General features: G+C 32.7%; 1 protein-coding gene across 1 annotated transcript in view; it reads right to left on the bottom strand.

Moving 5' to 3' along the window:
• Positions 1 to 13458, bottom strand: part of LOC114754646 (pentatricopeptide repeat-containing protein At5g55840) — a 43642-nt gene that overhangs the window by 26234 nt on the left and 3950 nt on the right. The window contains exons 3-7 of the mRNA XM_028943439.1: positions 2543 to 2601; positions 2148 to 2272; positions 693 to 762; positions 409 to 493; positions 224 to 331 (exon numbers count right to left, since the gene is read on the bottom strand). Coding sequence (XP_028799272.1) covers positions 224 to 331; positions 409 to 493; positions 693 to 762; positions 2148 to 2272; positions 2543 to 2601 — 447 coding nt within the window. The remainder of the gene's footprint in view (positions 1 to 223; positions 332 to 408; positions 494 to 692; positions 763 to 2147; positions 2273 to 2542; positions 2602 to 13458) is intronic.

Below are 13458 nucleotides of genomic sequence, written 5' to 3'. Positions count from 1 at the left end.
GAGAGGCTTGACTATATAAGGAGACACCACAAAGAGCTTAGGGTTAACCTATACAAAGAACTCACTGACATAATAACAGGGGCAAGACATACGTGTCTAACACAACTAAGAGGATAATCTTACCTTCTTTCACTAGAGGTGCTAGATACATGATCCACAACTATTGAGATGCAATGGCCATATGCAGATGGGTAGGATACCCAGACATCTTCTTAATCTTTACCTGCAATTCAGCATGGCTACGATAACAAGATTCTGCCAGAAACACAAGCTTAGCCCATCTGATCGACTCGATATTTTGACAAGGATGTTTAGCCTCAAACTTGTAGCACTAATGAAATACATTAAGGAGCAAAAAAATATTCCACAAAATCAAAGCAAGTAACATTACAACCTCCCTTTAATCACCTCTCCACAAAGTATGGGGGACTTAAACACTCCGTTTCCAAAAACCATCCAACACAATATCCCCACCCTCTCATGGATACAGAACCTATAGTTAAATTATCACATTTACTTCTGCAACATCAAAATACACCCCTATCGTGTGCTAATATGTAGAATTTCAGAGATATATACAATCGAGTTCCAAAAGCGAGGGTTGCTGTATGCACACATCATGATGTTCATAGAGCTATGTGACAAACCCAAAACACCTAAGGACGTCAACAGAATCATCTTAGTAGAGATACCTGACAAGGGCACATACTCGATACTGTTTGATCTTGTCACTAATTTCATGCTGCATTGACTTTATGGCGGCTCCAATCAAAAATCACATTACATGAAAGACGAAAAGTGCTCAAAGTACTTTCTTAGAAGATATGCGCCGCACACAATAGTAGACGATGAGGGTACTTCCCACACCACAGGAGGAACAATGGAAGAACAGCTGTGAAGAAAGGAATTCTACTGGACAACAAATATCTCATACCCTATAATGCTCAACTGTTACGGCTCTTTCAGGGCCACTTAAATGTCAAAAAGACAAACTACTCAAGGGCTATCAAGTATTTGTTGAAATACATCAGTAAGAGCCATGACCGTATCATTACAGGGATCTATCATAATGATGAGCTTGGCAGTCCATGACGCGATTTTGATGAGATCTCACATTACCTTAATTATAGATACATCTGAGCTTGCGAATATTCTTATTTGACATCCACCATAGGTACCCCTTAGTTGAGAGGCTGAACTTCCATCTCCAAGATCAATAAGTCATTTTTTGCACATCCAATGATGAAATGCCTTCACTGATTAACACGCCACGGGTGAGGGAGTTAATATTTCTCGAATGGCTTACTAAGAATAAAGAAGACTCATTTGTAAGAACCTTAACATAGGCCAAATTCCCAGAGCATCACACTTTCAATAAGCAAAATAGGGAGTGGAAGATGTGCTAAAGAGGCTTCTTTATTGGTAGATTAGATCACGTATTGCCATCGCAAGGTGAGGCTTACTAACTCTAAGTTTTACTGACTAAGACAAGAGGGCCACTTAGCTACAGAGACATCAGGACATTAGACAACATCATCTAGCCAACATTCAGTGTAGCGTGCTACACACTAAGGTTACTTCAAGATGATCAAAAGTACATCGACGTAATAAAAGAGGCGGCCTTCTAGGTCCAGGTTAATACCTCAAGAGATTCTTCATCAACATACTCTTATGCCATTACTTGTCTGACCTCACTTCAGTCTGGGAGCAAAGCAAGCATCTAATATGTGAAGAGCTTCTGTACATACCATGCCATGACCTATGGCATCAAGATAAAATAGATACCACTCAAACTATGTTACACTCACACAAAATTCTAGATATATGATCCACGCCTTGCACCCATACCATGTAGTTACCTCCACTAGTGGCATCCATTGTTGTTAGATGTGCCTAGCCATGACATCGCTTACTTTTTTTTGGTCTGCAGAAATATCAATCATTGACTTGGATAGGAAGGAGGATGGGCTGATTGAGATTCATAGGTTACTCCTGAAGAATGGCAAGTCACTAGATGACTACCTATCACTGCTAAAACTAAGCTCCACCAAATTTTTAGACACAACAAATAACTTGCTACTCCAGGAACTTAGCTACAATAGAGATGCTTGTGCCACAGATGCCACAAGGTTAGCAGCGTCACTAACAGATGAGCAAAGAAAGATATTCCACGAAGTCCTCAATACGGTTAATAGGATAACCAATGGGTTCTACTTTATTTATGGTTACGGGGGCACTAGCAAGACCTTCATCTGGAATACCCTGACCGCGGCTATATGAGCAAATGATGACATGGTCATCAACATCACATTAAGCAGAATAGCAGCAACTCTATTGCCATCATGAAGGATTGCTTATTTAAGATTTGTGATCCTCATTAACATAAATGAGGGCTCCACATGTAACATTAGCCACAGTCCCCCTGTGTTCCATTTGCTATAGTCTGCAAAATTAATCATTTGGGATGAGGCGCCAATGATAAAACGACATTGTGTGGAGGCTGTTGATCAAACATTGAAGAATATAATGAGATGTGACCTACCGTTTGGTGGCAAGTACGTCGTCATAGGGGGCAATTTCAGGCAAATATTGCCTATCTACCTAAGGGATTACGTGCAGACATTATAAACGTAACTATAAACTCATCCGCTTTTTGGCCAGCATGTAAGTTGTTCAAGCTCACTAAAAACATGTGCCTGCAATCAGCATCAAAGCCAATAAACCAGAAAAAAGGTTAATGGTTTCTCCATATGGTTGCTTGATGTTAGTGATGGTACAATTGGACTGCCCTATGAGGGTACGACAAACATTGAGATCCTGGGTGATTTCCTCATCACTGACTCCCTCAACCCTCTCCACTCCATAGTCTCATCTACATATCCTACACTCTACTAGAACATCACACATCTAAACTGCTTCACAGAAAAGGTAATTTTAGCCCCTACAATCAATGTCATCAACTAGATAAATGATTACATACTATTACTCCTCCCTGGAGACTCTGTTTAGTATGTGAGCTCTAACTTCATCTCCAGTATCGATCAGGACAACAACTCATTCTAAGATCTATACTCCACAAAATTCCTCAACACAATAAATTGCTCTGGGATGCTAGCCCATAAGCTCTCTTTAAAGGTCAGAATAGTAGTTATGCTATTATAAAATATCGACCAGTCTGTAGGCTTGTGTAACAGAATAATTCTATATATCACATATTTGTGTAAGAACTTCATTAGGGCAGTCACATTAAACGGAACGAACACAGGTGACCAGGTCTTCATCCACCGCATGGACATGAATTCGTCAGAGACCACCCTCCCGTTCAAAATGACTAGAGAACAGTTCCTGTTCATAAGCTCTTTTACAATGACCATCAACAAGAGATAGGGCTAGTCATTACAAACATTTGTTTATACCTGCCCAGGCCGGTGTTCACACATGGACAGCTATATGTCTCATTGTCAAGGGTCAAGAATATGGACGGTCTCAAAATATTAATCCTAAATTTCGACAATAAACCCATGAATGTTACTCAGAATGTGGTCTATAGGGAAGTCTTACAGAATATGCATTTGGAATGACCTCATTCTCACTATCATAGGTCGACTACTGTCTTTACACTATTGGTATGAGAACTTCCTTCGTTAAAATTACACAGTTGTGTCATGCAACATATTGTAATAAAATGAGAACTATTTACATTTAAGCAGCTCACAGACAGTACTTTATACTTCATCTCCTCTATTAATTTTGAATTAATCAAATAGATTAATGCATACTTAATAGATAGCCTCCATAAACAATAGTTGCATAGGCAGAAGATTGTATCGAGAGGTCTTCTACCAATATTACTCATAGTGTGGTATATTGTGAGGTCTTTTAGAATATCCATTTGAAGAGACCACATAATCCAATTCACGAACGGCCTTTCAACTTCATATTATCAATATGACAACTACCACAATTACATTACATTTAGAACTCTATGACTTCGAGATTAACTTACATTTATGCACTTTAGGAAACCGGATAACCATCCTCATCTCTTATGTAACTTACAACTAAAACAAGCACAATAACACATAACCAGCAAAAAGATTACATGCATAGCAACTATCCATGCAATGCACGGGGAGAAGATCCTAGTTTAATAAAAGAACACTGATTATATTTTAGAAAGACAATATAAACATATCAAATTCTTATGATTTGTATTCATACTTTTTAATTTTATTTCATAAGCTCAACAAAATCTAATTTTAAGAATTGAAAAAAAAATGTATAGATATGTATAAATCATTATCTTATTAATATAATAAATTATTATCATATTATAATAAAAATCAAATTTTCAAAAATTTTAAATTATTGACAGAATAATTCTATCAGTAAATTCTATCGAAACTTCTATGAATAAGTTTATGATTAAAATTTGCCACGAATTTTAAAAAGATTTTTTTAGGCAAATTCTGTCAAAAAATAAAATTTTTGACGAAAATATTCCTATCAGTAGTTTCTGTAAAAAAATATATCAAAAATTAATGACAGAAATTATTTTCATCAATAATCCCACTCCCACTAATGATCGGGTTTTTTTAATAAATAGTATGCAATCACAGTAATAAGACAATTAATTTGATAGGTAACAATCAAATAAAAAAATCCCAGCATTCCCTTATACAGCCAAGAATTTGTTCTCCAGAATTCAAATTAATTTTCCACTTAACTAATTTTTCCTAATATTAAAATAAGTACGAGAAGTTACACTTCTCCAAATTGCCCAGAAAAGAACTCACTATTAATTCATCATCTATGGTGAATGTAACATATAAGCAAAAAAAAAAAAAATCGATCTAAAAGTCATGCATGCTAGAACTTCTAAAAGTTTCTAGGAAAACATAAAAGCGATTCTAAAATGGGGTAGTGAAGAAACGAATTCAGATTTCTTTCATCTCGTGCTTTGCACGTGTGACAGCTTTAGATGAAAAAGACAACAGATACACAAGAGCACTGGTTAACAAGATAGGGATATCAAAAGCGGAGGTTTTACCTAAACAAGGAGAAGATGAGACAAGCAAGAGAAAGAAGATCCAATGGCACGGGGACTATAAGCTAAGGAATTCTCGTTAGACTAGAGCACAAAAAGAAACCAAAGTGATTTCTCTGCCACTCATCAATCTGCCCAATGCGAGGTAAAGAAGCTCTAAGGAAAAACAATGGGAGAAATTTAGGATTAGGGATTTTGAAGTTTGAAAATTCAAAGTATGTAGGAAAATCACTATGAAGAAATCTCAAAAAAGAAATATAATTAAACAAAAAATTTCATATAAGCTAGAAGCATATAATGACAAGTTTTAGTCTAAGAAATGACTTTTACTTGTTATTAAGAGTTTTTTTATCATATTTTTTTGAGACCTCACAATAATTTTTTCAAATATATATTAGTCTTTATGGTTTTACTTGATCTTTACTTAAACTCTATATTTTTTTTCAAATGGGTCTTTACAATATCCTCAATTATTGGTATTCGTTTTATACTCATCATCTATTAATTAAGGCTAATGTGGATAATGAACACATGTAAGTTGTCACAAAATTTTAAAAAAATAGAAATAAAAAATTATTATTCTCATGACCCTCATCTACTGTTGCATCTATATAGTTTTTAATTTATTTTATTTTGATTCTATTTAAATTCATATGGCATAATTAATTAAGATCTATATTGAGCAGCAGCTATATCATCTACTACTAACGCCATTTCTCTTATAAATTAAAAAATTACGAGTATAGACACTAATACCTATAATTGATGAAATTATAAGGACCTAATAAAAATATAAAAACAAAAAGATAAGATACTTATCAGGACTTAATTATTAAGATCCTATAGAAGAGTATATAATAAGAGAATCGAACAACAAAGGAAAAAAACTAATTTAGGGTTTATGGTTAGGATATAGATCAATGATGAAAAGGAAAAAAATAAGTCAAGAAGCCAAAAAAAAAAAAACATATGCAGTTAGAACATCAATTCCTTTCCTAGGAAAGCTTTGTCATGGAGATGAGTTGTTTTTCTATAACAAACGTGATTCAAGGAGCCTAAAAGGAATATGAACTAGCATATTTTGAAATCCAAAGAAGAGGATGGCTCAGAGTCATGATAAAATCAAGGGGGAAAATAGACGTGATGGAATAAAAATTTGTCATCATTTTCATTCTAGAAGTTAGGAAGAGAGACATATTAACTTGAGTCAAACATTGCAAAAACTTGCAGAAATCCAACCCAAGAACTAAGTCTACAATCCGAATCATCAATCGCATATGAAGAAACTTATATTAAGATACAAAGATTAACAAGACTAAATCCAAGAGAGATAGCCACATGAGGGTAGTGTAGTGTATCACCCAACTCGTATTGGGGTTCTTTCACTCAAATATACTTGTTTGATTACCTTCTCATATGCCTGTAGTAGTTCTAATTCTTCACTACCAATTATCCATATATTCAAGAATCAAGAGGACTTTAAGCTTGTAACATTAGAGTATGGAATGAATTGTAAAAGAATGCGCGAAAGGGAAATGATTAAAACAAAATAATTTGAAAATCAAGAGGATTAACAATGTCCAAATGCTGAACAAGTCAACTTATTGGAGAGAACTAGGGCATAAGGGCCTATTTTTATATTTTTAACCTTTTTGAATTGTCATATCAATGCTCTTCTAACAGGACAAGATGAGAACATCCCAAAATTTTAGGAGAATTTCATTAAACCCCTTTTACAAAGATTTAATTTCAAAATACTCCGAAAAGAATCTAAAATGCTAGTGTACCCTATAAGGGCAAATTAAAATTAAATTGAGAAGCTAAAAGGCCTAAATGACCTTAAAGGAAGAGAAGAGGAACACTTCCTTTAAAAGAGAGAAGGGAGCAAAAGGAAGTTAGCATAGCAAGAAATCTAAATCTCCAAGCTCAAGCTCTGTCATCAACACTGCTCTTACAAGGTAGTAACCACCTTTCTCCTAGGGTCATCACTGCTATTCTCAATAGACTTAAGTGCTCAATCATTCTTCCCATTGGTTGTCATTCCATGGTTGCTAGTGTGCACAAGGAAGTTGATAAATTGAGAAACCCAAAGTGAGTCTTCAATCTCATTAAGGAAAGTCAATTGTTATTACTTGTTTTTAAGATTAGGAAGGAAATGCTTTAATCATTGTTCTTATTGGTCATCATCTTCTTCAAATTGGGTCAAAGTTTGAGCTTTATTTTTTTTAATGGGTTTTTATTCCATCTTTTGGTTTGGTTATTGAGTATTGTTGGTGCATGTCTCTAACTTAAATTGTTGAAGTTAAAGTTAAAGAATTTATGAGTATTGTTGTTCCCGTTTACTACTATGTATGGTTTTTATGAGTGTATTGGTGTATGTCTCTAGTTTGAATAGTCGAAGTTAAGAAATTTAACAAGTAAAGTTATTGATGGTATGACAAGCACAGTAAGGAAATTTACAACAACAAAAATTAGTGCATTAACAAGTGAATGGTAGGAATTTCATAGTTATTGGAATAACAACTGATATTAGGTAATTTACAACAAAAATTAGTGCATTTACAAAGTAATAGAAGCAATTTTATGTTTATTGGCATGATATAGGAAGTTAATTAATTTACAACAAGAATTAGTGCATTTACAAGTTTATTGAAGTAGCAAGTTGATATTTACTAGTATGAAAACTGGATTAGAAAATTTACAGCAAGACTTAGTGTGTTTACAAGGTAATGGAAGCAATTTTATGTTTACTAGTATGATAATTGAAGTTAGTTAATTTACAACAAATATTAGTTTATTTCAAGTTGGTTATAGCAAGTTGATATTTACCAGTATAACACTGAAGTTAAGCAATTTGAAACAAGAATTAATGTATTTATAAGTTTATTGTAGCACTTTCATGTTTATTTATGCAACAAGTGAAGTTACATGCCATGGATTTTGATATATTGTTTGATGTACTTATTAATGGCATAATCATTATTGTGTGAAGGCTTGTGAGGATGGTCAACAACAATATACATTAGTACAAAAAAAAAAACCTTTTTTGTGACAATTAAGAAGAATTTTTCACTGTGATTTTAGAGGCGCAGTGATTACTGTTGACATAAAAAATTGAAGATTCCATGGCGATTATTACTCGCCATGAAAAGGCACCCTTCATGGCAGTTTTTATGAGATAACAGTCATGGAAAGGCCTCAATAAATGGCATTATAGGGCTCACCTTTCACGGTGGTTATCAAAATAACCGTTAGGGAAAGTTGAAATTTTCCTTTATATAACTTTTGTTTTAATTTGTATACAATCTCCCTATAATACCAAACCAAAACAAACCAATTTCAGCAAGCAAAACAAACCAAATTAATGCAAGACTAATTTTAAGCTAAATCATAATTTCCAGTAATCTGAATTTTAAAGAATTCAATGCTAAAACTCAAATCTAACATGAAGATAACTAAAGTTTTCAATCCTAATTTAACTAAACCTAATAATTAACAACTTAACCAATTCATATTTCAACTAAACCTAAAAAACAATGAACTAAAAAAGCCCTATATTGAACTATTAATACTAAAATTTTGAACTTCAGCTACGCTAAATGTTTATCAACCCATATTCTCAAGTAATGTTCTTGACAAAGCATTCTTCAGTGAGTTGATTTAATCAACTTCATATTCCACACTAGGTCAAAATGTTTATAAATTAAAAGAAACAAAGTCATTAGTCAATTGGATAAAAAATGTTTTAAAAAAAATTAAAGAATCACATTGTAACTTCTACTTACCCTTCTAATTTCTCAAGCAACTCCTATCTTAATGATGTCATTCATATAATGGATCACATAATATTCATATTCAATACTCCCAAATTAACAACATTACTAGTAAAATAAAAAATAGAATTAAATATACTAGAAAACATTTAGCTTTATTATCTAAAAAATTTATAAACATAAAACTTAGCTTAGAACAACTTACTTCTGGGAGAATTGATGTTGGTTATGGCTTTTTTTTTTCCTTAGTCATTACATTGAATCCTTAAAAATTCCTAGCAACAATAAGGGGAAAAAAATGATATTATAGCATGTTTTTTAAACTTTATATACCTAATAAATTTATAAACATAAATTCACATCTCAATAACATCCTTAGTTTTGTCATTTGGTGCTCCATAAAGGGAATCAAACTAGTAGATGATATTATCATAGGGTACAAAAACAAGAAAAGTCCAATAATAACTATAAGATACAAATCACGCTAATTATAATTTTATATAATTTGTGTGTATCCCAAATACAATAGTATAATTACCTTTTAATATAAGGTGAGAAATATAGTGTTCATGGTCTCGGTTAACATGGTCATCATATACTCTAACCTTGCTTATGGATTGTTTGATATTCCCTGTACGTTTTAAGGACACATGAAGCCATACGTGCCCTTATTTCCTTTTTCCATATAGATGTAGATAAAGTTTCTATTGTTCAAATGAGAAAAAAGTTAGGATGTACATAAGTATAACATAAAATAAGAAAATAATATTATAACTTACAAAATAGCTAACTATATGAAGACTGCATCCAACTCTTAAAAGATGAGGAACTCATTGAGATGCTTTTTGTCAATGATGAAGTCATATGTTAGCTCTAAAACCATAACCCTTAGTGGCATATTAAAACTAAGTGGCTAATCCATTTCTTGCACCATGAAATAAAACAACGCTAAACTTTCAAATCTAATCATAACATCAGCATCAAAGGGCTTAAGGGTAAGAACTGCATTCTTTGCCACCCTCTTCGTTGTTGCCGAAACATCTTTCAATTTACTTTTTTTAGTATATGTTTGGAAGTGTAACAATTTGAGTAGATCATGAAACAAGTCCATTGGTTGAAAACTTGAATTTAATTTCTTAGGTTACTATTCACTATTAAATTCCAAATTTTCAATTCAAATTTAAAAATTCATAACTAATTATAGGAAAATCATATTAAGGTGCTTCAAAATTTTATCTGAAGCTCTTTCAATTTTTATAGGAAAAAAATTATAAATCTGGATCTTGCCAATTTATACAGTTAATTTGTGAAAATTTATTGTTTATTTGGTAAAAACTATACTTTCCAATTTCTCTATCCTAATTTTGAGTAATTATAACTCTTAGCACACATATCCATTTTAAGTGATCTACTAATTATTTTAAAGCTTAGGATGTGTACTTTAAGAATACCAAATTTCACATGTAAATTCAATCGTTTGCCTCACTTTCATCACATCACAAATTCATGGCTCATTTAGCGATAACTTATCCCTCTTGCATTAATAATTTATATTCATTTATTTCTTGTTTCATAATCATGCTTACACTGCATAATTCATTCTCATGCACCAACATATCCAATCTTGTATTCTATCATCATCATCATTTAACATCACATAACATTATAGCATGTCCATTCATTTATTGACATACAAATTGCATAATGTATTACAATACATTTCCTGAATTTTTTTCTCTTTTCCTTGCTTTCACTTCATGGATCCCTGTGCTTGCTCATTAAAACCTATTAGAATTGGTTAAGGGAGGGTGAGATTCAACATAATCTCAGTAGTAAAAAGTTATCCATGTGATGCTTGGTGGATGACGTGTTTGGTTACATGCTTATATGCTTATAAAATGACATGCTCTAATGCTCAATGTTTTATTCATACATGAGCATGGAATATACAAGAAATAAAGAAACATTCAATCTTTTATAATCTAAACCATTATCAAGCAACATCAATATATAAGTATACATATCAAGCGCACAATAAGGGTAAGTTTACTACTTTGTAACATTAAGCTTTCTTTTGCTCCCTTTTCCTTCAACCAATCAGGTTGCTCAACCTTGCAATTCATCTTTCTTGATGTCTCATGGCCCTAAATTCATATTGCATATCAATAACCAATCCATTAAGACCGTAAAAATCACTAATAACCCTTACTTTCAAATTTGATTCCTCTTTAACTTAAATTTTTCCTTTTCTTATTCTTAACTTCTAAAATCATTCTCTTGACCATTTCCCACTTAATTTTTCATGAGAAAATCAAATATGAGCTTGGATTTAGCAAAATTCAACTTCTTCCCTTTGAATCTCACTTGGCCAAGAGGTTAGGGTTTGGAATCCAAAATTTTTATTTTCAATTCTAATGTTTCCAAACTTATTTCCTCACATGTACCCTACACAATTTTTCATTCTAAACCCGTTAGAAGCATCAAAATCATCCAAATCCAACCCTAGTATCAAGAATCAGCCTTGGATAAAATATAATCCTAGGTATATAGCCATGAAATCTTTCACAAATCATCTCAAAATCACTTGATTCTTATTCCTTTTAAACCATTAAACATGATTCTAGCATCAATCAATCTTTTTCATGGTTTAAACATCATTGCACAGCATCCCAACCTAGGGTCTCAAACTTTCAAAATCCATTAAAACCATGGCTAAGCTCAACAAGACAAATGGCACGATAAATTGTATCAAAAACCATACTCTTACCTTGTGTTGAAGCTTAATCTTGCATGGTTTGTCTTGATCTTCTTCTTCCTCTTTTTTCCCCTTTCAGTTTTTGGCCTCCTCTCCCCCTCTTTCTCTCTTGGCCGAAAACTTATACAAATGGGAGGGGATGATGTGTATAATACCCTAATTAGAACTTGGCCTTTGATATTGATTAAAATTACAAGGGTTGTGTGCCTTATGATCTAACCATCCATTTAACTCTCTTTTAAGTGTACGAATCCTATGGCTTCATGCTTGATCTGTTACCATGTGTGTTTAATCTTCCACCCTCCCTTCTAAGCTTTTCGTTAAGTGCACAAATCTCTTGCCTTCTAGCATAATTACTTGCCATGTGTACTAATTACAAAGAATATTTAATTCTTCTTCCAACTAAGAAACCATCTAATCCCTTTCCTATCCTTTCATCAATTTGGCAATAAAATAGGGAGGAAAAATGAAGAGAAATTCGTGCATAGCCTAACCTTTAACTATTCCTCTATTCATCTTGCCATTTTACATCATACCAGGTACTTTTTGGGGTCCTAACTTATTTAGTACCACTGGAACATATTCTGACACCCTTTTCTCATAAAAAATAAGTCCACATGGCATTATATAATATTTATAAAGAGAGAGTGATACTCTTCCTTTGTTCCTTTATTAAAACATTTACTAAATTTGACCAAATTCTTTCTACCGATCCATAATCCCGAATCACTATCTTTGGGTACCAATACTACCTTTGCATCATAGGAAACTTCTCTAATTTTTCTTAAGTCAAAGGTCAACCCATAAATAGTTTATTTTAACTCTTCCCGGATAGTATATAAATAGGCTTTAAGTTGTATTTAAGCCAATCTCTTTACTTTCTAAGGATGAAATCATTTTTAAAACTTGTGATAATTCCTCAGGTATTTATTTCCCATTTATCTCTGATTATCTAAGGTCTTCTCATATTTTAAATAATTCAATTTTGATTAATTTTCATAATTGGCCAAAACCCTGTGAATTTCATCAATTTACTCCAGGGGTATTTTTGTCATTTTCAACTTCCTACGGGCCTCAAGATCTCAAGTCTCATTTTTCTAGAATTGTTTAGAATTTTTCCAAAACTTTTGGGCATACTTTTCATTATTGTCCTTTTCAACCCAAAACTTTCTAAATTTATAATTAGGTCCCTTCTTGGATTTAGTCTCAGGAATCATTTCATTGAGATTCCCAGCATAACTTTTGGTCCTTAATCATCTCCAATTCCTATAATCAAGCTCTTAAGACTTCATCAGAGTCTCTAACTTACCTATCTTGTAGTACTAGAAAACTTTTATTTCGTGATTTAGTTCCTAACAATTTTCTTGTCCTTTCAAGGAATTTCTGAAACTCCTACCAAAAAAGGTCTGGTAGCTACCCATTTCATGCTAATTATGGTAGTTTTAGGCCTTAAATCTAGGATCTCTGCTCAAAAAATTTCATCCTAGATGGAAAACATTCAGTTTTGGGAACATGATAAAGGGGAGATGCATGGGATGAGAGCAATTACAAGAGCTGCTATAGAAGAATGGGAAAAGAAAATGGATGACATTGAAAAAGAGGTATACAAAATAAAGGAGGTAGAGTCGGAAGGAGAGAATAAGAAGATCTATAAATTCATATATTTCAATTGAAAATGAGATTTAAGTTACTTGAGAATGTGTACAAAATTTTATTAAGGCATTTTGAGTTGGAAAACTCTACTATTTATTTTGGTGAGATGGACTAATTTGTATATATAGAATTTTTGACATCTCAATTTTATACAATCGTTGGTTGTAATTATGCAAATTAGAAACTCGTGAAGCAACCATTAACAACAATACATGAATTTATAATAGAAA

Source organism: Neltuma alba, unplaced genomic scaffold (genome assembly GCF_004799145.2).
Source record: "Neltuma alba isolate B1F8T4 unplaced genomic scaffold, ASM479914v2 tig00010174_pilon, whole genome shotgun sequence".
Taxonomy (NCBI): Eukaryota; Viridiplantae; Streptophyta; class Magnoliopsida; order Fabales; family Fabaceae; genus Neltuma; species Neltuma alba.
Note: the sequence above shows the minus strand (reverse complement) of the source record. Positions and strands in the feature narration are given on the sequence as shown.